The sequence below is a fragment of the Lampris incognitus genome, chromosome 9, assembly GCF_029633865.1.
Source record: "Lampris incognitus isolate fLamInc1 chromosome 9, fLamInc1.hap2, whole genome shotgun sequence".
Classification (NCBI taxonomy): Eukaryota; Metazoa; Chordata; class Actinopteri; order Lampriformes; family Lampridae; genus Lampris; species Lampris incognitus.
Window position 1 is genome coordinate 23,667,006 of NC_079219.1, and position 27,831 is coordinate 23,694,836.

Genomic DNA, 27,831 nt, shown 5'->3' on the forward strand with positions numbered 1-27,831 from the left:
TACAATCAATACACGTTCAGTATGTTTATTCAATTACAATGCGGCTTTTATAAAATATCTGATGCAGAAACATCAACAGAGAAGTAAAAACTACAACGGGACACCGAACACACATGATCCATAAATACATATTTACACACATTCTAAACCGTACCCATTCCCCATCAGCGCCTTTTGGGCTGAGCACACACTAGGTGGAAACATCAGACATTCACAGCAGAACATTTCTCTGTGCACCACAGAAGCCCTATAGTATTTCCACAGTACAGTGCACACATGACGCCAACGCATTCTCACATCATGAAAGAACACTTCGCATCAGGGATTTTCAATCCTATGTAAAGCAAGTGGCTGTCCATTCTTATGAACGACAACGCTAAAATTTTTGCATAAGATCGAATGGAAGGCAAAACAAATTCCACCAAACACCAGGCACTGTAGGGTGAGGCACTTTGTGCACCTAACACGACTGGTTTGGCAACATGACATTTGGCATATGAAGGTGGTGCTGCGTGTGTCTATGTGAGCAATAACAGAGGCCCTGGAGCATCCTCTAAGCCTTCTTTTCTCACCTTTAAAACCTCTTGTGCATGTGAAATTATAATGTAAGAGTAACAAACTTGCATAGGTATCAAAACCCATTTGTTGTCACTGTACTCTGGCCATTTTTTTTACCTCTAGATAAGGAATAAATTGTTATTTGAGTGACAGTTAGGCTTTTATGTTTCAAAAGTGGCTTTCTTTTTACATAAAAACATAAAAGTATCATTCAGCTTGCCCTCTGACACACTGGTGGAGAATTTGTGCCATCTCGGCTGTGTCGCTGTATCACTAGCAGTGTGGTCAAAATCAACACTGAGTCTCTAACTGCCAAGTCTCATTTCAATTTCTCATTCCCAATAACCATTCCCTTGAACCTGTTCAGCATTCCCACATACTGAGTAGACTGGTGGGCAATGCAAAAATATTCTATTAATGATTGTGGTGTATTGGATCGGGATGAAATATGATTATTTTCCTCCATCCATGTTCCACTTAGACCAATAAAACCACCCAGTTAATTTCCTCAGGCATATGGCTATATGTGGATTGTGTGTGTGTGTGTGTGTGTGTGTGTGTGAGGTGGGGTCATTCTGGGCCACGGAAGTGAAGTGGGGTCATTCTGGGCCACGGAAATGAGGTGGAGGGCCGCTGTTGGTTCTATCATGACATGGTGGAGTCTGGTTGGCCGTGGTCCTTCTTCCTCTTTTTCTTCTTCTTCTTCCTCCCTCTACAGGGCTTGCAGACACAGCATAAGATGCATGGGGAGGCCAGCAGGAGGAGAGGTGAGGTCACCAGCACTATGACACTGACCCCTATCAGGATACCCACCACCTGGGGGTCAAAACACAATCACAACTCATCATTTCATTACAGCTGCTAGACTAAACACATTACTGGGTCAAATGATACCAAATAATTTACAAATCATGAACTCAAATGATATTAAATCATTGGCACATTAAAAATGTCAAAGGGATGACATTAGTAAATGTGGTCATTTGTCCCCGCTGCTAACCACACTGACATGCAAAATCCAAGAATTCATATTCTGCCATCCATAATAACAACATTACAACTAACTTACTATATATGCAATATCGTCTTCATCTATGAAAAAATATACCTGTAAAAATATTCATTATCGCGATTCAACATTTATAATGCAAGTGAGTTAAGTCTTACACCAAACAGACATAAAGAAGATGCAATGAGTTGTCAAAGGACAAAAAGGGTTGTGGAAGCAGCTAATAACAAATTACGACTGCACGGGAATTTAGGTGTCAATGAAACCGTGTAAAACCTGTTAGCCAAACCTGAAACCAAGACTGTCATCGGTTGTTTTGCAAAGACAGTTGCACTTTCAGTCTTCCTACACTTGGCCAGTGCAGTGACATAATCAGGGAGTTCACTTAGACACAGATAAACATGTGAGTAAGACAACAAATAGAGGCTTTTACAAGGAAAGTGGGTTTGGAGGGCAATTGTGAGCATTTCACCGAACAGATGACGTCATTACAAAGCGGGAATTTTAGATTAGGGTTGGGACTGGTTCAGTTTAACGCCTGATAGGAGACCATGTGAACATACTGCTGGAGCAAAACAACACGCCCATACAGTAAAACAGGAGAGAGGGCATGTTTATAAGGACAAAACAATGTTGTTTATGAACAGTAGATATACTGTATCATAAATATTACCCAACTCTCTTTTTAAAAGGAGTGTGGACATGACATAATTTCCTGTTCATTCTTGTGTTGTTGCAGTTATTTTCTGATGCAATATGGGTGAAGAAAAACAGGAGAAATTGAGATTGCAAAAACAATTACAGAGGCGGCTTTTTTTTGTGGATTTTTTCCCCTTTTTTTCTCCCCAGTTGTATCTGGCAAATTATGCCACTCTTCCGAGCAGTCCCTATCGCTGCTTCACCCCCTCTGCCAATCCGGGGAGGGCTGCAGACTACCGCGTCTCCTCTGACACATGTGGAGTCGCAAGCTGCTTCTTTTCACCCGACAGTGGGGAGTTTTGCCAGGGGGACATACTGCGTGGGAGGATCATGCCATTCACCCCAGTTCCCCCTCCCCACGAACAGGCGCCCCGCCCCCGACTGACCAGAGGAGGCGCTAGTGCAGCGACCAGGACACATACCCACATCCGGCTTCCCACCCGCAGACACGGCCAATCGTGTCTGTAGGGACGCCCGACCAAGCCGGAGGTAACAAAGGGATTCGAACCAGCAATCTCCGTGTTGGTAGGCAACGGAATAGACTGCCACGCCACCTGGACGCCAGAGAGGGCTTCTTTTAACATTCACCTTGGTCACCATTTACATGGAATTGACAGGAAGATAGTAAACATGATGGGCATCACACTTCCAGGGAACACTAGGAACTAGTTCACACAAAGACGTGGGCATGCAAGCCATGACGGTCACAAGTGTTAATAATCCATCACAGAGGGGCATCCAGGTGGCATAGCAGTCTATTCCGTTGCCTACCAACACGGTGATCACCGGCTCGAAACCCTGTGTTACCTCTGGCTTGGTCAGGCATCCCTACAGACGCAACTGACCATGCCTGCGGGTGGGGAGCCAGATGTGGGTATGTGCCCTGGTTGCTGCACTAGCGCCTCCTCTGGTCAGTCGGGGCACCTGTTCAGGGGCGAGGAAAAACTGTGGGGGAATAGCGGGATCCTCCCACGTGCTATGTCCCCGTAGCGAAACTTCTCACTGTCAGCTGAAAAGAAGCGGCTGGTGACTCCACATGTATCGGAGGAGGCATGTGGTAGTTTGCAGCTCCAATTAGCCAAGTACAATTGGGGATTAAAAGGGGAGAAAATCTGGAGAAAAAAAAATAAGTCCATCAAAGAGACTAGTCTGTTAACCTCACCTGTGTTCGGTTCCACATGACAGACGCTCTGGAGTGGCCCAGCTTGTTTCTGCATGGCCCCTTATCATAATGCCTCAGGAATATATCACCCTGCAAGTGCAACACGAAAAGTCTTGAAGAAGTTCAGTCTCTCATATTAACAATCCCCAGAGTCATTAGAAACAAAATAAACACAGTGAAAGCACAGGGTGAAATACACAGTGTGTGCCATACGCACATCATTAGACTATGACAAGCTGTAAGAGAATGGTTAAAGAGTAGGGGCGTCGTCTATTCAAAGTTTATATCTGTATTCAAAACCTAGTAATACGTTTCTGCATCTAGTAGCCATTACAACCACAGTATGAAAGGGCACGAGAAACTCACATCTAGATTCTGCAGGCAGTACCAGCAGAAGGTGTGTTTGCAGCTTTTGCACAGCATCTGGGCACAACCCTGGTTCCTCTCTATGTAGATGCCACACACGGGACACTGCTTGATGGGCATTTCAGTGTCACTACTGGACCGCGCCCTTTGGAGAAAGATACAGGACATTTCAGATGTGGTGCACTTAATTAGGGATTTTTTTTTTGTGGAATCCCCCCCCTTCTCTCCCCAATTGCATTTGGCCAATTACCCCACTCTCCGAGCTGTCCCTGTCACTGCTCCACCCTCTCTGCCGATCTGGGGAGGGCTGCAGACTACCACATGCCTCCTTCGATACATGTGGTGTCGCCTGCCACTTCTTTTCACCCGACAGTGAGGAGTTTCACCAGGGAGATGAAGCCCGTGGGAGGATCACACTATTCCCCCCAGTTCCTAGTGCAACAACCAGGACACATACCCACATCTGGCGTCCCACCTGCAGACACAGCCAATTGTGTCTGTAGGGACGCCTGGCCAAGACAGACGTAACACGGAGATTTGAACTGCCGAGCCACGTGTTGGTAGGCAATGGAATAAACCACCACACCACCTGGATGCCCATGGGATTCATCATACTTTTTGCGGGGGTTATTAATGAGACCTCAAGGGTCTGAAGGACATCTACTACTACTACTTCTGGCTGCTCCCATTAGGGGTCGCCACAGTGGATCATCTCTTTCCATCTCTTCCTGTCCTCTGCGTCTTCCTCTGTCACACCAGTCACCTGCATGTCCTCCCTCACCACATCCATAAACCTCCTCTTTGGCCTTCCTCTTCTCCTCTCCCCTGGCAGCTCCATATTCAGCATCCTCCTCCCAATATACCCAGCATCTCTCCTCCACACATGTCCAAGCCATCTCAATCTTGCCTCACTTGCTTTGTCTCCAAACCATCCAACCTGAGCTGTCCCTCTCATATACTTTTTCCTAATCCTGTCCTTCTGTCACTCCCAATGAAAATCTTAGCATCTTCAACTCTGCCACCTCCAGCTCCACCTCCTGTCTTTTCGTCAGTGCCACTGTCTCCAAACCATACAACATAGCTGGTCTCAGTACCATCTTGTAAACCTTCCCTCTAACTCTTGCTGGTACCCTTCTGTCGCAAATCACTCCTGACACTCTTCTCCTCCACCTCTCCAGGCTCCCCTCAATCTGCACCTTACTCTCACTACAGTTCACAATGTTATCCGCAAACATCATAGTCCACGGAGACTCCTGCCTGATCTCGTCCGTCAACCTGTGCATCAACCTGTAAATAAGAAAGGGCTCAGAGCCGATCTTTGACGTAATCCCACCTCCACCTTGAAGCCATCTGTCATTCCAACTGCACACCTCACCACTGTCACACTTCCCTCATACATATCCTGCACCACTCTTAAATACTTCTCTGCTACTCCAGACTTCTTCATTCAATACAAAGGGTCGAAACGACATACTCTGATATATTTATTTAGTAATAGTGTAAGGGTTAGTATTTACTCAACTGAATCTGACTACTATTTTGGGAATAAGTGCCCAAAGTCCTTGATAAATAGCCACTCATTCAAATTGTATTAGACTGCAGGTCCAGGCGTATTTTTTATGGTATCACACTCAAATCTAAACTAACAGATGGCAGATGTCAAGGATGTTTTACTGCAGTGCAAGGGATACTCCTTGATTGTGAGCAAAACAAAACAGTGTCGTGCCCATCCTCTGCCCCTGTTCATCGAGAAAACAGAAGTCCCATAAATCCCCATTTCCTTCCTAATGACATCAGCCAACATGGCAGACAGGGGCCAGGACACTGTGATGAAGAGGTATGACAGAAAGAGAACAGAGGGCACTGCTGACTGACACTAAACCAGAGAGCTCCATCTTAAAAAGAGCAAAAACAACAACTTTTTCTCATTTTAACCCTGGACCCCTGCCAGTAAAGAAATCACTTATATAAAACAATACATCTATAAAAACTGCCTCCCTCTTGTTTCCCAGTCAACACAATGTTCTGAATGACTTCAACCCCCTCACTTTTAAAGGCTAACACTGGTGCAATTTTATGTTTTTCTCATTATCAGCAAAAGACTAAATTCCTCCATGCATGTTTTTTTTCCCACCTATTCCAACCCATGCCACATTTATATTTCATCCAGGAAGCAATGGGATTCCATTGTTTTCAAAAATCATGAACTACAGGGCGTCCGGGTAGCGTAGTGGTCTATTCCATTGCCTACCAACACGGGGGATTGCCTACCAACACGGGGGATCGCCAGTTCGAATCCCCGTGTTACCTCCAGCTTGGTCAGGCGTCCTTACAGACACAATTGGCCGTGTCTGCGGGTGGGAAGCCGGATGTGGGTATGTGTCCTGGTCGCTGCACTAGCGCCTCCTCTGGATGGTAGGGGCGCCTGTTCAAGGGGGAGGGGGAACTGGGGAGAATAGCCTGATCCTCTCACGTGCTACTTCCCCCTGGTGAAACTCCTCACTGTCAGGTGAAAAGAATCGGCTGGCGACTCCACATGTATCGGAGGAGGCATGTGGTAGTCTGCAGCCCTCCCCAGATCGGCGGAGGGGGTGGAGCAGCAACCAGGACGGCTGGGAAGAGTGGAGTAATTGGCCAAGTACAATTGGAAGAAAAAAAAAAAGGGGGGGGGTCATGAAATACACCTTACTGAGATATAGCTCCAGCCTTAAACAGCATACTCCATTATAGTGTATTCCACTTTTTCCAATGGGGACTTCAAAAGGCAGCAAACTGATTCATTTGATAGGGACCAGTTTCATTATTTCCCTGCAGCACATTTGAATTTCTTTGAATGCAGCAAGCAGACAGAAGGCATCTACCAACAAGACAGCATTTGCTTTGCCTATATAGTCAGGGAAATGACGTGAGTGGTAACCCCCCCCCCGGAAAAAAAATTAAACTGCTTTCCATCGATTGCAAAAGAAATCTTTGCTAATTTATAAAGCGGTTTCGGGAAAATCTGAAAAACTCACATTATTTTTCAGTGACCCCACATTATTTACATTGTATTTTTTTTGGAATACATCCTATGGCTGGAGGATATGAGCGGCAGCAGCCAGATGGAAAAGACTTGAGAGAGCATGGGGGAGTTTCATATTTCTATAGCATTTGTCAACAGCTGGAAAAATGTAGAATTATGCCAATGTTATCTCTTCACAGAGTATAATTTTGCTCATGTGCAGCTTTACATGCCGTGGCTACCGAGGAACTGGGAGTGATGGAGCAGCTCAGCTGACTGACCTGCTTTCATAGGAGGGTGAGGACGGCATCATGGGCTGCCACTCAGGGCAGGTGTGCCCATCTTGCCAGGCTCCTCTGCATCCAGAACAGAAGACGGTGTGGCAGGTTGGGCAGGGCACAGCGGTGGGCTGTCCCTCCATGCTGGCCTTCACACTGCACACTGCCTGGCACTCCACCATGGGGCACCAGGCTTTACTTGGGTCCAACTGCACCCCTATTGTGGACAAGAGGGTGAAAGGGATAATGATATCAACAGTGACTGTAATAAAATACTCTTTATTAGTCATTGATGAAAATTACCGTAAATTTCATTACGGTAGCATTTTCTATGAAGCTTGCATCTATAACGCCCTATAAGCATCTATAACGCCCTATAAGTGTAACTCTAAGTCATTGTACGATTCATTATAACCATGTATACGCCCTCACAACCATCTTTATGATACATTATGTCAATTTAAAATGGATGTATGCATTATAAATATGTCATCATTAGCCTGTTTATCTTTCAAATCTCATAATGCATCATAGCCACTTGTTTTGCTCAAGTTTTGTACAGATGCATGACGACACTTTGGTGCTATTTCAGTCTTCAGCCATAGCCGTTAGTCATTGTAGTACACATTATAGGAAAGTATGGGCGTTATAGATGCAATAGACGCTTATAGGGTGTTATAGATGCTTATAGGGCATTATAGATGTCAGCTTCATAGAAAGTGACCCATCCTAGCTGTGTAGCTAGGAGCAGTGGGCAGCTGCAGCACCCAGGGACCAACTCCAGTTATTTCTTCCTATTGCCTTGGTCAGGGGCACAGACAGGAGTATTCAGCCTAACATGTATGTTTTTTTGATGGTGGGAGGAAACCGGAGCACCCGGAGGAAACCCACGCAGACACGGGGAGAACATGCAAACTCCACACAGAAAGGACCTGGGACAGCCTGGGGTTCGAACCCAGGACCTTCTTGCTGTGAGGCAACAGCGCTAACCACTGGGCCACCGTGCCGCCTTTCATAATCATATGAAGAAGTGGAGAAGCTGAAACTTGAAGGGTATACTTGTTATATCGTGTGTTTCTTTACACCATTTTTACCCTGCTGGATTCTCTGGGTGTTTGAGAACAATCCTTCCTTCCATCCAAACCGCTTCCAAACCTTCTTCCATCAAAATATGAATTAATAACAACAGTTGTGTCTTAAGTCTCTTGAGTTGGTTTCCAAGTGTCTAACTTTAATTAGATAAACTGTGCAAATATATCACAAACAGTGAAAATGAAATAAAATATGGGGAAAAAAACAATGCATTGATCTCATTTATCATTATAGGCTCATTAAAAACAGCCGTCCACTTTCTCTACTGACAGTTTAAATTAGAAGAAGAGGAAGTGTTGCAATGAATGCAAAAACAAAGGGAAATACATAGAGAGTTTGGGGAAAACGACATTTCACAACTAAAGCCAAGCTTTTTTTTGCTTGTGGACATGAGCAATCTTGGGGGAATCACAACAGAAGAACGAACTGACACAAAATGTGCTGTACTTTGCACTTTCCTCTTGGCTGCAGTAAACAAAGCTATTATTGGCCTGATAGTCTCCCGCTGGATCAGACCAAAGCAAAACTTCACATTCCAGTTAGTAAAGGTCAGCAGAGGGCTGGTTTAACAGCATATTCCTCCAACTCCCATACTCATGATGATGGGAGTTGTCGAGGCCTCTCTCTTTAGCAAACATCTCGGCAAGCTAGCAAACAATTTCAACACAATTGGCCACATTAGACAGTCTTGACAACGTTTCAGTCAAACACAAATGTCTGACCTCGTTTTTATACCTGGATCCTGTCATACAAGCCCTTGCACTCTTAACACGCCCATTCAGCTGTCCTATTGTAATAATCAGTGTGAATCAGGGTCCAAAAGCTAGAGTTTCTGTACAGCCATAGGAAAGAGTAGGGATGAGGGCAGCAGCAATGTCCCCCAGGCATGCAAAACTCAGACCTCTGTGGGATAATGTCTTTGTGCGTGCTCAATAATCCAGGTGAGAAAATCAAAGAAAGTTGAATCAGTTAATCTGCATACAACGTTTACTGAGAGAGATGTTTCATCACTCCTCTAAATGAGCTCTTCAGTCTCAAGTGACTGCAGGTACCCCCACCCTTATAAACAATACAGTGGCATAACGACAAGTTTCATATGCAAATATGGGAGTGACCATTCACTAGCATTACAATGGCCACGTGTACTATTCACAGAGGATTTGGGAATGTTTGCAATCCCAACATTGTAAAATGGCGACAGATGTACTCTTAGCACCCCTCCCTCAGTTCAGGGATGGCTGTTCCCTCTTTACATAGATGGCCTCTTTGACTCCCTGTTCAAACCAGCGTTCCTCCCTATATGCTTGATATAATGCATCCAGATGGCATGAGACCTGAAATAGACCACTGTCTGGCAATACTTGACAGCATGTTAATGCAACAAAACCCACCTCTTTCAAATCTCAGACGCTGGTACAACTCCACTTGATCCTCTGGAGCCAAACTAGCTATCTGTAACAGAGACCAGAGAATGAGACAGCAGCTTAATTCGTGTTTTATTTGCTCAATTTTTTTTCCAAAACAGAATATATATTTACACACAAGTGCACAGGCCAACAGTGCTTATTTAAGAAAGAAAGAAGAAGAAAAGAAAGCCACTTTATTTGGTCATTGTACAGGTTACAATGAAATTTGTCATCTGCATTTAACCCATCCTATCATATACATAGGAGCAGTGGGCAGTTGCAGCGCCCGGGGGAACAACTCCAGTTCTACTTTCCATTATCTTGGTCAGGGACACAGACAGGAGTATTAATCCTAACATGCATGTCTTTTTGATGGTGGGAGGAAACCGGAGCACCCAGAGGAAACCCATGCAGACACAGGGAGAACATGCAAACTCCACACAGAAAGGACATGTGATGGCCTGAGGTTTGAACCCAGGACCTTCTTGCTGTGAGGCAACAGTGCTAACCACTGGGCCACCGTGCCTTATTAACAACTCTATGTGGGATCGTTCCTTCAAGAATTCACTTCTCCGCGAGCAGCTTTATAATCTTAAGTGGGAAATTTTGGTGATGTGAACATTTTTCATAAGACACAAAAACTGATAATAATAATAATAACGATACCGCTACGGGATGTGCGACAGCAGTTAAATTGGCGTTGATATCTGACAGTTTGTGATAAGCGGCAAGGTGAGGCTGGAATTCAACAGGCAAGACAGATGTTGTGAAGGACAGCTATCACTCTTATGACATTTGCTAAAACCAACGGTTGCTAGGGCTGGACCTGTTCAGCTAGTAAAGCCCCCACAATAATGTGCCAACCAGGATTTCAAGAAGAGAATCCTGTATGAAAAACAACATTTTCAACCCACTCTTTTCAAGTTTTGCACAGGCTACTGAAGGCTAAGTATTAAATCTGCTTGAGATTTTGCAGTGTGTGTCCTTTGCTCTAAGTAAATGGCTTTGGCTAAATCCTGCCTAATATCGCTAACGAACAGCAGGCTGGAAATGCTACTAACTAATAAGATTAACCTTCACTCAGATGGAGCAGTTCATCTGTCTTTTTCCGATGCATTCCTGGGGGTGCTTTCAATGAAATCGAGGTCGATAAAGTTTTGGGTTTTTTTTTTTGCATCTTTAGTTTAAGTGGAATTTCTAATGTTCTGGAGATTATTAACATCTTTAAAATATTTAACATGTGGTCTCTGGGAGTCCAACAGCTGCTAAATACTTAATGAGTTTACCTCTCAAAATATTTGTGTCTAAAAATGTTACACCATTTCACTTCTCGTACCCAAGCAGCCACGAGCAAAGAATTTCCTTAAGGTTCGACCTAAACTGATTTGAAGCGAATTAGACCAATTTAAAAGCATGCTCTCACATATGAAGCAAATGAGGGTGAAAAATCCTGTATTAGTGAGAAAAATTTCCGAGACTGATCGGCGAAGACGGATCATAGTTTGGTAATTGCCACTTCTTAAACAGGGGTTGGGTTTCGTCATTGTCAGAACACTTGATTATGAAGAGTTGATACCTCAGAGTCCAGTAGGGTTCCTGTCTTCTGACAGGCCATATCTGGACAGGTGACGGCTGCACCCGCACCCTCTCTAATAGCCAGCCCAACATACTGCTGCAGACACTGCGGGGAGAGAAAAGAGACAGTCAATGTATCCTAGCTAGATAGACTTATATAGAAATAAGATAATTGCAATTACTTGCACACACAGAAAGTTAAAAAAGGCTGTAACATATATATAATAATATCGCCCCATTATATATTGTCATGGTCACACACTATATTTATCAACAGCCATGTGACCATGTATCTTTTGTAAACAGCATTTACACCTTAAAAGTCAGAAGCTGCCCAGAAAGAGAAATGTGATCATGAAACATTTGAACATTTGAGGAACTAAGTAAACATTGCAGCCACAGGGAAGGGAAAAAAATGAACAAATACCACTTAACAAAAACATTTCTGGGAAAGGAAGATGTCATAAATCTGTTGTTGTGGCTGTAGCTCTCGAAAATATCTTGCAGATGTTTGCTAATTAGTCATGTAGAAACCAAAACACCCAGTGAGAGATACTACGAGACACATACATGCTGTGTCTGTAGTCTTGCCTGTAATCTCAAACCAGAATATAGGAAGTATTCAGGTTTACAGACAATGGAGGCCACCTGATAAGCAGGGTTTACTGTCTCTCTCGCTCGTCCTTGCAACACAGACATCTTGGCTAGCCTGGACAGAGATTAACACCTGTTTCTATCTGGCAACCTCTCTGTGTCATGGCAAACCCTCTCACATATACTTGATCTACATCCATCTACATCTATATATATATATATATATATATATATATATATATATATATATATATATATGTATATATATATATATATATATACTTATACTTGAGAGAAGTAATATAGTAGTAGACCTCCACATACCAGTAAAAATAATAGTACATAGCAATAATATATACACACACACACACACACATACACATATATATATATATACACTACCGTTCAAAAGTTTGGGATCACCCAAACAATTTTGTGTTTTCCATGAAAAGTCACACTTATTCACCACCATATGTTGTGAAATGAATAGAAAATAGAGTCAAGACATTGACAAGGTTAGAAATAATGATTTGTATTTGAAATAAGATTTTTTTTACATCAAACTTTGCTTTCGTCAAAGAATCCTCCATTTGCAGCAATTACAGCATTGCAGACCTTTGGCATTCTAGCTGTTAATTTGTTGAGGTAATCTGGAGAAATTGCACCCCACGCTTCCAGAAGCAGCTCCCACAAGTTGGATTGGTTGGATGGGCACTTCTTTGAGCAGATTGAGTTTCTGGAGCATCACATTTGTGGGGTCAATTAAACGCTCAAAATGGCCAGAAAAAGAGAACTTTCATCTGAAACTCGACAGTCTATTCTTGTTCTTAGAAATGAAGGCTATTCCATGCGAGAAATTGCTAAGAAATTGAAGATTTCCTACACCGGTGTGTACTACTCCCTTCAGAGGACAGCACAAACAGGCTCTAACCAGAGTAGAAAAAGAAGTGGGAGGCCGCGTTGCACAACTGAGCAAGAAGATAAGTACATTAGAGTCTCTAGTTTGAGAAACAGACGCCTCACAGGTCCCCAACTGGCATCTTCATTAAATAGTACCTGTTAGAGCCTGTTTGTGCTGTCCTCTGAAGGGAGTAGTACACACCGGTGTAGGAAATCTTCAATTTCTTAGCAATTTCTCGCATGGAATAGCCTTCATTTCTAAGAACAAGAATAGACTGTCGAGTTTCAGATGAAAGTTCTCTTTTTCTGGCCATTTTGAGCGTTTAATTGACCCCACAAATGTGATGCTCCAGAAACTCAATCTGCTCAAAGAAGTGCCCATCCAACCAATCCAACTTGTGGGAGCTGCTTCTGGAAGCGTGGGGTGCAATTTCTCCAGATTACCTCAACAAATTAACAGCTAGAATGCCAAAGGTCTGCAATGCTGTAATTGCTGCAAATGGAGGATTCTTTGACGAAAGCAAAGTTTGATGTAAAAAAAATCTTATTTCAAATACAAATCATTATTTCTAACCTTGTCAATGTCTTGACTCTATTTTCTATTCATTTCACAACATATGGTGGTGAATAAGTGTGACTTTTCATGGAAAACACGAAATTGTTTGGGTGATCCCAAACTTTTGAACGGTAGTGTATATATATATATATATATATATATATTTATTTTTTTTTTACAAGCAAGCAATAGCAAAAAAAACATGGTAGAGGATATCCTGACAACCAGTCTTTAAAAACCTTCCACAAACCAGCGGGAAAAAAAAGTCATCAGACAAGATTTCCTCGGCCAAGACAAAGATAAGAGAGAGAACAAATGTTGCATCATCATGGTTTCTCTTTTTTCCTTATCCTTTCTACAAAACTGTCATTCACATATCGCAGCTCTCGAAAAAATATTGCTTTATTCAAGGCATTCCCAAATGAACCAGGGGTCTACCTACCGATGTGCAGAAGACACAGTTGCAGGCATGCAATGTCCTGATGGCTGCTGAGGGGTGCTCACTAAGGCACAGCTTACAGAAGACCTTGGGGTCTGGCTGGGGGTTGGCACCAGCAACAGGGGTCCCTTGTGCTGAGCCCCTGGCTGTCTGGCTCAGGGTGGGACTCCTCGTGGGACTCCTGGTGGCCATGGTGAAAGGAGGAAGGTCTCAGTCAACGCACGCCAGCGATGGCTGCTCCTCTAGCCCTTCTGCTGGAGACGAAAAGGGCCGACTGCCTCCATGTTCCTGAGAAGTCCAGCAGAAGCACTATTTCATGCAACTTCTTTAACGCAGTGTATTCGATGTTGTTGTCTACTCTGTATTCCAAAGTGGAATAGTTACTACCCTGTCGACAACACAAATGATAGTCTATGCAATCAAACAGGACTTAATTCCCTGTGTCTCCCATAGCTGACTAACGTAAAAAAAAAATATTGACAGATACTTTTCCAGACTTCCTGGTCTCAGTCATGCTGCTCATTTATAGTAAGTAACCTGTTTTACCAGCAACCAACCTACCTTTCCTTGAAGTAAGTCATTATCCTAACACTTGTTGTCTTAGTCACTGTTTATCTGTGGTGCCTTATAAAGTAAAACGTGATAATGTGTTACTAATACAGAAACACTCATTGTTCTTTGGAGGAGCTATTTTCAAATCCATATACCAGAGCCTGTTTATCATGCAGTGAGAGTGTTGATAGCTCCTGTCAGAGCCCCTATCAATCTGAAAAGCAAAACCGATATTAGTACAACCAAACTGTTAGACAATAAATACAGGCCTATGTATTATGGCATGAACCCCATCTGGTCCCTGATGTCTATGTCACTAGTGTAAGTAGCATTCACACATCACATATTTGTTTTAGTTGACTGTTCCCAGACTTCTCACAGAACAGAGCGAATGCTCAGCTAGCAAAGTGGGTCAGAGGAGATGTGTAATGAGAGAAAAACGTCATATCTGGGGTTAAAGATCCCCAGAAAGGGGAGATATCAAGACCAATATCATCCCTTCTTTGGTTCTATCCAATCCAAAAGGCATGAAAAATAATAAAGCCATAATCTGGGATTGGAAGGGATTAATGCTGAAGATAACAGTGGATGGGTATAATACAGGGTCACACAGGAAATGGTGACCATCCAACCTATTCTGCAGGATGAAAATCCAGAGCTACTGAGATCACACATTATCCCCCAAAACATCGTGTTCGCTATAACTGTAGGCTGAGCAAATTGGCAGGCAATTTTAGAGAGGCTTAATCAATGAAGTAAGGTGGCCCTGAAGTGCAAAACACAACATTTTACAATACAGATGAACAAAACAAACACTGATCTAGTATATTCCAACCTCAAACTTCTATGACAAAAGTAAACACACTCTACTCAAAAACATGATTATCTTCCATCTAAATCACACTTTGCCTTCAGCTATAGCATACAGATACGACTCAACACTCATTGACACATTGATGAGATCAATTTAAAACACAAGCTGCTACAAAAGATGGTTACTGAGCCCTACACGTGAATGTAAAAATACACATCAACATAGAAGTACAATTGAAATAACACTGTTGGCTATAACCTGACAACCATCGTAGTCTGCCTCCATGAGCTCGTCATTTCTCAGTTCTGCAAAAATAGAATAAGTGCTGTCGGGTTACTGCCACCCATTTTTTGCAAACGCCCGAGTTTATGTGCTACAGTGCAGTAATATTGTGTATTTCTCACTCAGCCCTGCACAGTATTACAGTAGGGGAAAACAATAGGTAAGAGAGCAAGCAGAACTCCAACGTTAGAGTAGATAGCAGCACATAAATTACCTGTTTTATTCTCTGACGACTCAGATTATAGATGCGACCCATAAAGCAGCACAAATTTGGCTATAGTCTTTGCCCAGCTTCTCTCGTTGTCAAACCATAGACAAGAACATGGTCATCCACAGTAACCACCGATGTCATCACACTCATACATTCCCCTTGCCCTTCTCCTTTCTCTTCTGCTTCCCCTCAATTGAACTCTTCCTCTCACTTCAGCTCTCTATACAGTGGTTGGATCTATGGCTACAAAGCATATGAACTCATATGAACTCACATGTGGCTGCCTTTTTATTGATCCCCCAGGTTCTGATGTCTGTGTGAACAATCACACTTGTTAGTGTTTATGCCTTGGGAGTTGTGCGTTAATTTAGTTCAGGTAGCAATGCCATCTTATGTGTACGCAATGCCAGTGCTTTTGAAATGAGCACATGGTGCAACCTGTGCTTTATAAAGAGAGTCATGTGTAGAGTTTTGCACAAACAGTTCTCAACATATCTGCAACATCTGTGGTAACAGGTGGTATCGTTTTGTGAAATTTAGTCTTTTCTTTTGGAAAGCTGATGAAATGGCTTGGCATGTTTTACTCATAGAACCAGTTTTAGTGTGTAAGCAATTAAGAAAAACTGTAAAAATAAGATAATTATTACTACTAACACTACTACTACTTCTAATAATAATAATTATTATTATTATTTTATTAATACCTTGTCATCATGTACCTGTAGTTACACTTGCCATACATTTGCGGGCCTAAAACAAGTTTAATACTGAGGAAAGTGAATGTGTTTCATGATCATCAGTTAATATATGAGACAATCCAAGAATCAGCCAATAACCACAACCCTGCGTTCTGTATTTTTGTTTCTGGGAATTGTTCCCATGATGTTATTTCCAATATAGTTTTAACTTATCATGAGATCAAAATGTTTTTTTTTTCAAACTCTGAAAACACAACAGTCACGTGGGCAGCCATTTACCATCAGCCTGCAGCCGCGTGCTGTGCACCAATTTTAGAGGGCTTGGATAGAGGTGGTCGCTCACTGAACCACAGTGTGTTCAGGGTTTGAGAGGACATTCTGATGTTGCGATAAGGTGAAAGCATATCGACAATAACAGTCATAGGAATGTCCTTGGTCGAAATATTCCTGACATATTTTGATCTCCCGTGCCATGGGCCAAATCGTGGTTCAGAAATCGTGCTCCCACAGAGGGTAAATCATAGACATATATGTCTTTATGCATGCTCTATAATCCAGGTAGGAAAAATCACAGAAAGTTGAATCAGTTAATCTGGATGCAATGTTTATTGAGAGAAATGCTTCATCACTCATCTAAGTGACCTCTTCAGTCTAAACTGACTGCGGATGTCCCCACCCTTATAAACAATGCAGTGGCATAACGACCAAAAACAATGATCAGTTTCATATGCCAACAGGCGTGACCATTAACTAGAGTTACAGTGGCCATGCATGTGTACTATTCAACGAGGATTGGAGAATAGTTGCAATCACAGCATTATAAGATGGCGACAGATGTACTCTTAGATGTACTCTTCACATACAGGGGGCAGTACTATAGGCAGAGGCATGGGTGTGCTATGGGTTCCCCAGTTTCACCTATAGTAGCCAACTTGTATAAGGAGGAAGTGGAAAAGAGGGCTCTGATGTCCTATCCAGGGACACCACCTAGTCATTGGTTCAGATTTGTGGACGACACCTGGGTTAGAATTAAATTTCAGGATGTACCACATTTCAACAACCACATTACAGGCTTTGCTTAGGTACTTTTTTTACACATTAGAGGATTCTATACAGGCTTTGCTTAGTTGTTTACAGGATGTCAAAACATGGATGGAGATACATTTCCTGAAACTAAATCAAAATAAGACTGACATTTTTGTATATGGACAACCTGATCTTCTGGATGGTTATGATAGCGCTCTTGGCCCTTTAGCTTCCTACAGTCACTGTTCTGTTAGGAATCTTGCTGTGATTTTTGACAGCTCTTTTAACTTTGATAAACAAGTAACCTCAGTCGTCAAAGCAAGTTTTTTTTCAATTACGACTTCTGGGAAAAGTAAAGGCCTATCTCCCTGCAAACGATCTTGAAATGGTAATTCATGCATTTAGTACCTCCCGTTTGGATTATTCTAACTCACTGTATGTTGGCGTAGCTCAGTCGTTGCTTCGTCGCCTGCAGCTTGTACAAAATGCAGCTGCTCACCTTCTGACAGGAAAGAAACGACGTGTTCACATAACACCTGAACTGGCCTCCCTTCATTGGCTTCCTGTCTGTTTTAGGATCCAGTTTAAGATTTTATTCCTTGTTTTTAAGTCTTTAAATGGGCTGGCACCATCTTATTTATCTGAGCGAATACATCATCATACACCAGTCAGAGCACTCAGGTCGACAAACCAGATGCTCTTACATGTTCCCAGATCCAGGCTTAAGAACAGGGGCAACCGAGCCTTTGCAGTGGCTGCCCCTGATCTCTGGAACAACTTACCAGTACACATAAGATCTGCTCAGACCCTAAAGACTTTTAAATCTTTGTTAAAGACCTACCTCTTCTCGCTGGCATTCAATTCAAGTTGAGCTTGTCACCATGATTTTATAGTGCAAATATACTTTTACTCTTATGTTTTATTGTTTATATTTTATATTCTTTATTTTATTATGTCTTCTTTAAATATATTTTTATATTCATATGTGTCACTTATTTTATATTGTATTTTAATTTTGTACAGCACTTTGGTTCAACTGTGGTTGATTTAAATGTGCTATATAAATAAACTTGACCTGACTTGACTTGACATTACCTCTGTGGGCAACCACATCAAGTTCACCAGGGAAGATGTGAAAAATAACAGCTTTCTTAGACTAAAATTGCACCTGGTAATGAGGGACATTTGATTGTGGCTGTTTACCATAAGCCAACACATACTGATCAGTACTTAAGGTTTGACTGTCATCATTCACTTGAGCACAAACTAGGAGTCATCAGCAGGCTGTATTGCCCAGTCCAATATGGCAGCGACGTTGACGTATCGCAGCAACGGGCTGAAGCAGCCAACGCAGCATCTATGTATACACACCAATCAGCCAAAACATTAAAACCACTTGCCTAACACTGTGTAGATCCCCCTCATGCCAACAAAACAGTTCTGACCTGTCAAGACATGGACTCCACAAGAACTCTGAAGGTGTTTCCTGGTATCTGGCACCAAGATGTTAGCAGCAGTCCTGTAAGTTGCGAGGTGGGGCCTCCATGCATCGGACTTATTTTTCCAGTACATCCCACAGGTGCTTGATCTGACTGAGATTTGGGGAATTTGGAGGCCAAGGCAACACCTTGAACTCTTTCTCATGTTCCTCAAACCATTCCTGAACAATTTTTGCAGTGTGGCAGGGCACATTATCCTGCTGAAAGAGGTCACTGTCATTAGGGAATACTTTACATTGCCATTAAAGGGTGTGCCTGGTCTACAACAATGTTTAGGTAGGTGGTATGTGTCAAATTAACATCCACATGAATGTCAGGACCCAAGGTTTCCCAGCAGAACATTGCCCAGAGCATCACACTGCCTCTGCTGGCTTGCCTTCTTCCCATAGTGCATCATGGTGCCATCTCTTCCTCAGGTAAATGACCCACACACACATGGCTATTCACATGACATAAAAGAAAACATGATTCATCAGACCAGGCCACCTTCTTCCAATGCCCATGGTCCAGTTCTGATGCTCACGTTCCTACCATTCAATGTTCATTACCATTGTAGGTGCTTTCAGTGGTGGACAGGGGTCATCATGGGCACTCTGACCAGTCTATGGCTACGCAGCCCCCAGATGCACTGTGTGTCCTGACACCTGTCTACCATAGCCAGCATTAACTTTTTCAGCAATTTGAGCTACAGTAGCTCTTCTGTGGGATCGGACCAGACGGACTAGCCTTCGCTCCCCACGCACATTAATGAGCCTTGGGCGCACATGACCCTGTCACTAGTTCCTAGGTCCAACCACTTTTGGTCGGTACTGACCACTGCACACTGGGAACACCCCACAAGACCTGCCGCTTTGGAGATGCTCTGACCCAGTCGTCTCACCATCACAATTTGGCCCTTGTCAAAGTCGCTCAGATCTTTACGTTTGCCCATTTCTTCTGCTTCCAACACATCACGTACAAGAACTGACTGTTCACTTGCTGCCTAATATATCCCACCCCTCGACAGGTGCCACTGAAATGACATAATCAATGTTATTCACTTACCTGTCAGTGGTTTTAATGTTCTGGCTAATCGGTGTATGTCTATGGGGTAAATAGAGGTAACAGGAAATATTGCCACTGTATAACAGTGCCAGTCCAATAACCAACAAGAATTATCATCCCTACCTTTTCCATTTTGTGAAACGTTGCATTTTCCGTTTTGTCACTTGAATTCATGAAATGCTGTGTTATCACTTTGTTTAATTTGTTTTGTAAAATCTTTTTTCGGTTTTGTTCATTTGCTTTGTGAACTGTTTGTGTTTTGCACTTCGGGGCCACCGTAAAATAGCCACTGCTGTCCTAAATTTACACTCTGCTATTGCATGCTATTGATTGTAGGTGCACACACGCATAACATTGATATTGGAGCGGCTGTGGTAGTGCACATTGTATTTCTGCAGTGTCATTGTGTTGTATCCTCCTGCACAGCTTTGAGAAAGCAGAGGGAAAAGATGAACAGGGTGCAGTCACTCTCCCACAGTGCTATTTGTACCTGTCAGCGTATCCTGCCCTGCCCAAGAAGAATTGCCTCCAGATTTAATCAAAAAGTGATGACATGTATATGCTCTGCACGGCACAAAAAGTCCCACCATTTTGCCTAATTCACGGGTTAGAGATTTATTTCCGAAAACGTGAGATTTCAAAGAAGGACAAAACATTTTCCATTACCAGTACTGACACTGAACCTAGCCACTGACAGCCATTCAAATGAGAGTAAAAGTCCCCCATTCAAACAAAAGCCTGTCGTGTTGACAACATCATCATAGATTCCCTATTCATTAATCAAATACTCTTGTGTGCAAACAGATTATTCAACTTTGTAGTTCTTTTGCAGGCCATTCGGTGATTAGCATTCCCCACGGATCAAGGTCTAGATGGCATTCCAGCCAGGGGGATCAAAGCATCATTGTCCGACTCACAGGCAGAAACGGAAAACAAGATTTAGCTGGTGAATAGATGCTGCTGTAGCCATGCATAGACAGCCACTGTGTTGAAAGTAGGCAGATGTGACTTTGTGCTTGGAGACCGTATATGTACCATGTAGCCACTTGATGCATTTCTCTGTCCCTCCCTTTCTTTAAGTGTGTGTGTGTGTGTGTGTGTGTGTGTGTGTGAGTGAGTGTGAGTGTGAGTGAGAGAGACAGAGAGAAACATTCTCCACATCAAAACAGGTTATATAAAGTTAGAATATGATGAAAGGGCGATATAAATAAAACAGTCTTGTCTTTCTAACCCTGTCTCTACAACAAATTGAAATCTTCATCCAAATCAGTATCATCACGTAATCAGTTGCATTTGAGAGGACACCCCACACACACACACACACACACACACACACACACACACACACACACACACACACTGTGGGCAGCTCTCAAGCAATCGGAGCCTGGGATCAGGGACAAATGCCATTCCTATCGATTAAGTAAATCGATGCCACATTGTCCATTCACACAGACGACCACGGTCTAATTTAAGGGCAGCGTTGCTGATCATCTTAACCGGTGATATTGTCCACGCCGGATGAAAGCTGACACATCTGCAGGCTTAGGGTTGCACGAACGAATAAGCTAAATCAGAAACGAGATTGTGGCGCATAGACCGGAATGGTTAAACGGTTGTAAACGACAGCTATAATCAAACCATATGTTACTCATGATGACAAGAGGAGGAAAGGGGGAGTGTTGCGGGGGGCGGGTGTGTGGTTTGGGGGGGGGGGGGGACCTACCTTGCTTGGTGACCACTGCGTGCAAGAGCCGCCTCCGTCCAGATCCACCGCCGCAGTGCTCTCAGCAGGACGCGCACGCACACATCTGTTGATACAGTCTACTAGACTAGCTAATAAACCCTGCTGCTGTCGCCCTATGCACAAACACTGCACTTTCTCTCTCTCTCTCTCGCTCTCTCTCTCTCTCTCTCTTTTAAACAGCCTCGGTGACAACACGCCCCTTAAGTCGGAAAAGCAAACGACATATTTACATCTCCTACTAAGCCCCAAAACCTGTTCGCAGCTCAGTGCAGGTTGACCTACGCGTTAATACGCCTACGCAGGTTACTGTCAGCGATCCTGCTTTGGCAGAGTGGAGAGGGATCCGTCTGTGAACCGCAACGCTGCAAGAGAGGAGAGGGGCGTAACTTAGCGCGGGCGTGAGGGCGCTCGCGGTGCTTTCTTTCCTCTGGCGTTTGTGCCTGCCCACCAAACGAAGCCAACAGCTTTCACCGACTGCTCAACTCTTTACTGCCCCTGGCGGTGTTTCAGTCGCATTGTATTTACAGGCAATACAGTGCACACGAGAATAATAATAAAGCGTTGGTTACCGGAAAAGCATTCAACCAAACTACAACCATCATTTGGTTTGGTGGAGTTGGCACGCATCGGAACAAGTCAACAAATGTAATAAATCATACTGTAGCGAATTCGGGCTGTGGTTACGTTGTCCCCCGAATTCGCTACAATACCTTAAACGCAGGAAAACCTTCCGCTGCCCCATTGCCATTATTTTGTCATCATGAAGCCAACAAGCATGTGGTCAAAAAGGAACGAATCAGTTACTTAGGGCCCACATCACCTCAAACAAAGGAAAAATCAGCATCCTGCAATTTCACATCGGCTGTTGTGGAAATGATTCAGAGTTGGGCCCCTTTAACGGTTAACATGTCGGAAATGAAAAGATGACCCGATTCCAGACTCTTTTTTTTAAAGGAAAATCTTACTAACATGGACGGAAACCCCCGCGGTTTAACTGCGCATGCGCGAGCACCTCGGGGGTTGGGTGCGTGGGGGGGTTAATGTCCTGGGCAGATTTCTTAACAGCCGCTGCTTCATTAGCAGGAATTCTATTATCGATGAAACGACGAGGATGTAACTGGCACCACTGTCTTGAGTTTACTTGACAATTTAAAAAGGTGTTTTGAAAAATGTGAGAGATCAGAGGTAAGGCTTTTTTTTAATGAATAATATAGCAAACACTTAGAAACCTGTAAATCCTGGTCTGTTTTGTCATTTGTCTAGGTTTTAAAGTGGGAAAGAATTTGACTCTGTGGGCATTAAACACAACACAACGCAACGGCATTATACTTTATTTGTAGATTGCGTCATTCATGAGAACACGAAACATCATTGTACTAGGTTATCAAGATAAAAGTGCGCAAGGAAAACAGGATTAGTGGAATAAGAAAAACGTTAAACGTATGCCCTGTGATGGACCGGCAGCCTGTACAGCAGTGTCTCCCCACCTGCCGCCCAATGGCTGTTGGGATAGGCTCCAGCATCCCTCAACCCCGGTTGGGATAAGCACCTTGGATAATGGCTGGATGGATGGAAAAACGTTAAACGTTAGTGGAAGCCTATTTAAGTGAGAGGCATTTTACAACACGTTCACAAATTTGAAAAAAAATCACATACAGTTACTGTGCAATGTTCACATCAGAGTAACACACTATCTGTACAGATCTGGAGAATATTGACATAAGTAAGTTGGTTGGAATTCAGCATAAAGTTAATCTGGCAAAACAATACTGTAAAGCGTTTACTACTTATGCATGTTAGGGAATAGTGGGACTGCTGTCAAATCAAGTATATTTGCACAGCCCAGAGGGCTTTACATTCATACAATAAAAAGTACTTTATTGTCAGTTTTACACAGCAACTGAAATTTATTTTTCTCGCATATCCCACCTATCTATGCAGTTCACATGTCTTAGGAGGGGTCAGAGTGCAGGGGTCGGCAACAGTGCAGCACCCCTGGAGCAGTTTTTTGGGGGTTCGGTGCCTTGCAGAGATGGTGGGCACGGTAAATAATAAATAATAATAATAATAAATCGATCTTATATAGCGCTTTTCTAATACTCAGAGTCGCTTTACAACAAACGGGGTGAAACAAGACGACAGATAAACATAACAGACATACAGGGGCGGATGGGAAGGGGAGCTACAAGAGGGAGAAGCGGCAGCCACACACGACGCCAGCAGTACGCTCTGACTTGGACAGATACAAAAGGGAAAATAGAAGGGGTGGGAATCACAGAGTAGCTCATGATACAATACTACCACGATACATTGCCCGTGATCATGATGGTATCCCGATACAGCGATTCTGCGATACACGATACATAGCAAGACGATCATCTGTAATACAGCACAGTATCTGTATAACTGAAGAAGAAAAAAATACCCCTAAAAAGGCAAAAAGCAGGAATTGTGTATTTGTTCACTGCAATGTGGTGTCAGTTCCACAGAATTTGACAACTGAGATGGAACATTGTCTTAGCTTAGTTCCTCTTTATCACACACACACACACACACACACACACACACACACACACACACACACACACACACTGACTACAACTTGTCCCAATTGCCATCATTCCAATGTATAGTAAAATTCTCTGGCAATTTGTTTCCTCTTTAAACTTCTGTATATTGTAGCGAATTCGGGGGGCAGTCTGGGAGACCGTCGCCACAGCTGGGACGCGAACCCGTGTCTCCCACGCCATGTTACACTACCCTCCTCCTTCGGGAAACACTTAAGCATATCAGCTGCTTCACACCTCTGGGCGCATACGCTTCCGATGGCCTTACCGTTTCACCACCCCACTTCTGACACCAATGTAGCGAATTCGGGGGGGGGGGGCAACCGCAGGAACTGCCGCGGCCGGGACGTGAACCCGTATCGCCCGCACCGCGAGAGACATCGCTGACTGGGGGGAATAGCATGATACTTCCACGCACCACGTCCCTACTGGAGAAACTCCTCACTGTCAGGTGAAAAGAAGCGACTGGCGACTCCACATGTATCGGAGGAGACACGTGGTAATCTGCAGCCCTCCCCGGATCAGCAGAGGGGGTGGAGCAGCGACCAGTACGGCTCGGAAGAGTGGGGTAATTGGCCAAATGCAATTGGGGAAGGAAAAAAGGGGTGGGGGGAAGAACAATGGAACGACACCCTCTAAATGCAAAGGCCCAAACAATCAAGCAAATGGGGGGGCGGGAGTCTCTCAGAAATACTCGTGTGGTGAACATTAGAGGTTGTTGACTTGATGTTGTTTTGTGCCTTTTAACCTTTCCTATAATGAAACAGTAAACTGCTGCTTCATATGTTGCACATCGAATTCCCTCGAGTTAATATAGGCCTGTGTTGTAGAGAAACAGTCTGTGGCACTTAAAAAAAAAAGACCCAATGCCGAGTAAACAGACTTTCCAGTTTGAGTTCACACCTGCATGCAGTATTAAGAGGTAGTTTCAATCTCCCATGCTGCTCAGGTTTGTTATGCTTTGATTTGTGAAATTATGATCAAATAAAGGTCTGTTGCACGACGCAGGAAATGCCACAACACACCAAAAATGAATTTATTCGGTGCATGCAACACCGTCTTTACCAACCAGCAAGACTGACGGACACCACTTCTCTCTGATTCTCTCCTCCGTGTGATGGCTTATAGAGGGCCTCAGACATGCACAGACTCATCCCGTTATTGCAGACTGTACTGGACAATGGACGAAAAGCCTGCCAGCTGTTTTGTGGCAATTTGGAAACATTTCGCTTATTCTACAGAGACTACACAGGTAAGCAGCAACTCGATTAAAGAATCCGTTGACTTGAGCCTACAAATTCTGTCATTTGAAAAGTACACCTCAAACAAAAGTCTGCAACAAAAAGCACAAACCCAGCATTAAATCTGAGTAACGTTTTGCAATATCAGCTGTTACTGATGAGTATTTAGTTATTACTTTATACTTTAATGCTATGTTTGTGTGGGTTAGCTTTAGGGCTGATTTTCATTGACAGTGTCTTGGATTTATCAGCATTCTCATCTTCTCATCATCATATCACCTGATGATATTCCAGCACAGATGCCTTAAATCAGTGTGAATGTAACTTCACCTCCATCTCTCTCTCTCCCTCTCTCTCTCTCTGTCTCTCTTCCTCTGTCTCCATCTATCTATCTGATGCTGTTTTTGTGCTTATAAAAATGTTAAAAGCACGTTTAAAAGTAGATTTTGACTTTCAAAATGACAAAAAACCTGGAAAGTTTTTGCAGTGTGCGGTGTTATAAAAATGTACTTTGCTGTGTTGTGGATAATGAGCTGATCTTTGGGAGGGTACTGAAATAATTTAGATTCTGTGAATCTTGTTACTGACTATGTTGGTTTTTATCCTGTTTATTATTGTTTTGCAACTTTTGTGTGATTTTTATGAAAGTATTGTTAAAAATCTCTCTCTCTCTCTCTCTCTCTCTCTCTCTCTCTCTCTCTCTCTCTCTCTCTCTCTCTCTCTCTCTCTCTCTTCTCTCTCTCTCTCTCTCTCTCTCTCTCTCTCTCTCTCTCTCTCTCTCTCTCTCTCTCTCTCTCTCTCTCTCTCTCTCCTCTCTCTCTCTCTCTCTCTCTCTCTCTCTCTCTCTCTCTCTCTCTCTCTCTCTCTCTCTCTCTCTCTCTCTCTCTCTCTCTCTCTCTCTCTCTCTCTCTCTCTCTCTCTCTCTCTCTCTCTCTCTCTCTCTCTCCTTAAAGCTCAACCGGAATTACTAGAGGACAGTCCTTCACAAGGTGAGTAAGTCCCACACAAGATTTCTGTTTTACGATAAATCACGTGCCAGTGTGTCATTCTTTGCATAGTCTAAGGGACGCACAATACTTGTCACTTCGGGGGGGGGGATTACATCATCTTGAACCAGCAACCTTCTAATTCATGTTGAAGTTGTCATGTTATTGGTCAAGTCACTTGACCAATGAAACAACTGTTCTCAGATCAAGATGACTGAAAACATGATTTAAGTAAAACACAAGGTGGCGGACATTTTTACACATAGTCTTTGTAATCCACTAAATCTCATGTGAAGGTGCTGTACTGTTCTGAAAACACAGAAAGCAATTACTATTCTTCATCTAGTCATCCTATTTTGCTCCTCACAAGCCATACCATCATCTAACACCAGTTGATGACAGCCAACATTGCAGGTTTTTTGGGGAACTAAGAAAAGAAAAACAAGAAACTATTGAATGTGACGAAGGCTTCCATTACATTACTGTGTAATAAACAACTTCCCATTCTCATAATCTGTTCCCTTTTTTTCTATCTCTTGCCGCCACATAAACAGTACAAACTCTGACCAGTACCACCTTAATCATCAACATCAGCAACTCCACCTTGAGCGACTGTGTCATCGGTAATGTCAGTTTTCCAGCTGCTGTGGTGGACAAAGAGCCACTGATGATGGGATCTGAGCTCCACATGCATGGTGGGTAAACAACACGTCAGAGATTATACACTATGTACACACAAAAGCCTTCTTATGTTGTGCCCCTCTGTCATAAATAGGTCCAAGTTAGCAGATGTGTGTGTGTGTGTGGGGGGGGGGGGGGTAAATGCTTTTCAGCCCTCTATGTTTGTTTGTCAGATGCCCTTTATTTATAAGTGAAACCGCTATTAAGCAATATGGATCTCTCGAGCTTGCTCTCTGTCAGATAGTTGGACAGATAGATATGAATACACAGAGAACAGCATTCAGGGGCAACCCTATTGAATTGATGCGCAATAACGTGAAATAACTGTTTATACAGCGTCAATGACTTGCAACTGCAGCTGTAAACACCAGATGGCAGCCAACACCAGCGTCCCTTTGCTGTCAGAGGAACTTCATAGAGTCTGCATACAGGACTCTCATTTGAACTGCGTCATCATAGGAGACAACAACTCCATGCGGGTTGAATAGACACTGAACGCAGCTTGGAAGCGGCACACAGCTACACGTGTTGGGCTCCGGGCCAAGCTGAACAGGATTTATGCTGCTAAACCCCAACCAGATCCCAGCGACGTTATGATCTTTGCTCCTTGACTTGAAATGGAGCAAGGCTCACCTTTGTTCAATGTCATAAACGTGACAATGGTTAATGGCAGTTGCTGTGTGGGTGACGACACATTGGTAAACTCCATTTCCCGGAACTTTATTGTTATTTGGAATTACCTTGAAAGTTTCAGCAATCAAGAGTGCCCTGTTTTGTAATTCAGTGAAATGCAGACAAGTGTAAATTGGGTTCCAAGACAAGGTCGGGTTGGGTTGGGTTGGGTTGGG

General features: G+C 43.3%; 2 protein-coding genes across 2 annotated transcripts; one reads left to right on the forward strand and one right to left on the reverse strand.

Annotated features, from left to right (window-relative positions):
* Positions 1-15: 15 nt before the first annotated feature.
* Positions 16-22,289, reverse strand: rnf144b (ring finger protein 144B). The gene is made up of 8 exons (XM_056286074.1): positions 21,488-22,289; positions 13,639-13,923; positions 11,148-11,252; positions 9,557-9,617; positions 7,077-7,290; positions 3,795-3,939; positions 3,429-3,518; positions 16-1,374 (listed from the first exon to the last, which is right to left on the reverse strand). The coding sequence occupies exons 2-8, from the start codon at positions 13,825-13,827 to the stop codon at positions 1,204-1,206; spliced, it is 975 nt and encodes a 324-aa protein (XP_056142049.1). The 5' UTR covers positions 13,828-13,923; positions 21,488-22,289; the 3' UTR covers positions 16-1,203.
* Positions 22,290-22,593: 304 nt separating this feature from the next.
* Positions 22,594-27,799, forward strand: si:dkey-29h14.10 (uncharacterized). Its single transcript, XM_056287102.1, has 5 exons — positions 22,594-22,693; positions 25,204-25,327; positions 26,270-26,305; positions 26,857-26,997; positions 27,320-27,799. Exons 2-5 carry the CDS (start codon positions 25,216-25,218, stop codon positions 27,469-27,471), a joined length of 441 nt encoding a protein of 146 aa, XP_056143077.1. The 5' UTR covers positions 22,594-22,693; positions 25,204-25,215; the 3' UTR covers positions 27,472-27,799.
* The last annotated feature ends 32 nt before the right edge of the window (positions 27,800-27,831 follow it).

What these genes read in the sequence shown, in the direction of transcription:
- rnf144b (XM_056286074.1), bottom strand. Translation starts at nt 13,827, where the DNA reads ATGGCCACCAGGAGTCCCACGAGGAGTCCCACCCTGAGCCAGACAGCC. An exon ending in TCACCCTCCTATGAAAGCAG is followed by an intron (nt 3,940 to 7,076) that starts GTCAGTCAGCTG and finishes CTTTCTCCAAAG; the next exon opens with GGCGCGGTCCAGTAGTGACA. An exon ending in TCATGTGGAACCGAACACAG is followed by an intron (nt 1,375 to 3,428) that starts GTGAGGTTAACA and finishes TTTGACCCCCAG; the next exon opens with GTGGTGGGTATCCTGATAGG.
- si:dkey-29h14.10 (XM_056287102.1), top strand. Translation starts at nt 25,216, where the DNA reads ATGCACAGACTCATCCCGTTATTGCAGACTGTACTGGACAATGGACGA. An exon ending in AGAGGACAGTCCTTCACAAG is followed by an intron (nt 26,306 to 26,856) that starts GTGAGTAAGTCC and finishes CCACATAAACAG; the next exon opens with TACAAACTCTGACCAGTACC. An exon ending in ATCTGAGCTCCACATGCATG is followed by an intron (nt 26,998 to 27,319) that starts GTGGGTAAACAA and finishes CTGTTTATACAG; the next exon opens with CGTCAATGACTTGCAACTGC.